This window comes from Corapipo altera, unplaced genomic scaffold (assembly GCF_003945725.1).
Source record: "Corapipo altera isolate COAL_440 unplaced genomic scaffold, ASM394572v1 124, whole genome shotgun sequence".
Taxonomy (NCBI): domain Eukaryota; kingdom Metazoa; phylum Chordata; class Aves; order Passeriformes; family Pipridae; genus Corapipo; species Corapipo altera.
The window spans coordinates 1,363,519-1,364,661 of record NW_020884967.1 but is presented as its reverse complement, the minus strand read 5'-3'; the positions used below and the strand labels follow the sequence as shown (position 1 = coordinate 1,364,661).

The 1,143-nt window shown below is 71.1% G+C and overlaps 1 protein-coding gene across 8 annotated transcripts in view; it reads right to left on the bottom strand.

Moving 5' to 3' along the window:
- The window catches only part of WNK2 (WNK lysine deficient protein kinase 2), a 120,432-nt gene extending 119,375 nt beyond the window's left edge, over positions 1–1,057 (bottom strand). For 3 of the 8 annotated variants that reach the window (XM_027664935.1, XM_027664940.1, XM_027664941.1), the window contains exon 1: positions 297–1,057. In XM_027664935.1, the coding sequence (XP_027520736.1) occupies positions 297–1,019 (723 nt within the window). In that variant the 5' untranslated portion in view covers positions 1,020–1,057. The remainder of the gene's footprint in view (positions 1–296) is intronic. The other 5 variants (XM_027664936.1, XM_027664937.1, XM_027664944.1 and 2 more) reach the window with 2 other exon arrangements.
- Between the last annotated feature and the right edge of the window lie 86 nt (positions 1,058–1,143).

Here is a 1,143-nt window from a genome sequence, read left to right as displayed (position 1 = left end):
CAGCGCCAGGCCGGGTCCAGCGCCAGGCCGGGTCCAGCGCCAGGCCGGGTCCAGCGCGGCATCCTCGGCGGCAGCAGCGCCGGGCCGAGCGGGTTAAGCGTGGGAGGAGTGTACATAAGGTGGTAGATCCCGAGCCAATAGGGATATGGCGCTATAGTTAGACACTGGATCCTAAGCGATGGTGACCATAAAGGCTGCGCAGGGCTGAGCCGCTCTGGATGATACCGGCACGGTGCCCTTAGTTCCCGGCTTATAAGGCAGAAAAGAAAAACCACAGGAGGATCAGCTGGTCTTACCTGCAGTTCACACCAAGCGACTTCCACCCACGTCTCCGTGTCCAGACCCTTATAGACCGTTTTGAAGGATCCCCGCCCGAGTTCAATATCAAACTTTAGGAACCTGCCATCCAGCGAGGTGGCAACGGCTTTCATGTCAGCCTCTTCCTCGGGCTCCTCTTTCTTAGCCTTGCCCTGGTCCTTGGCAGCATCCTGCGCCTCTCTCCGCTCCGCATCCTTGCCGGGCTCCTTCTGCTCCTCGGCGCTCGCGGCGCTGCCCGGGGCCGGCGCTGCCCGCGGCTCCCCGGGGGGCTCGGCCTCCCGGCCGGCCGCCTCCGCCGCCCCCTGCCCCGCCTTCGCCCGCTCCGCGATTATCCTCCTGGTTTTGGGGAGCAGGATGATTCTCCGCTGGTGCTCCGCCTCGGGCAGGTCGAAGGCGGGCTCCTCCTGGTCCGAGTCCACCACGCTCCGCCGCAGGAACCGCTGGTGGACCAGCTTGGGGTCCCTGGAGCCGGGGCCGCGGGGCGGCGGGGTGGGGGCCCCGGGGGCTCCGGGGGCTCCCGGCACTGCAGAAGCGTCCGTGCCCGCGGCCGCCCCGCTCCCCCCGCCGCCGGGCCCATCCATGTTCACGCCGGTGTCCGCAGCCGGGGGAGCGCCGGGCTCGGCAGTCGCTGGAACCCCGCCACGGCCGCCGCCTCTGCCGCCCCGCCGAGGTGCCGCTCTGGCATCGCCCCCAGTTTCCATCCGGCCCGAGGTCTCAGCGCCCGCCGCCGCCGCCGCCCTGGCCCGGGGGAGTCACCGCCAGCCGCGCCCGCGCCGCCACCTGCGCGGGGGCGAGCGCAGCCCCGCGGCCCAGCCCGGCCCCCCC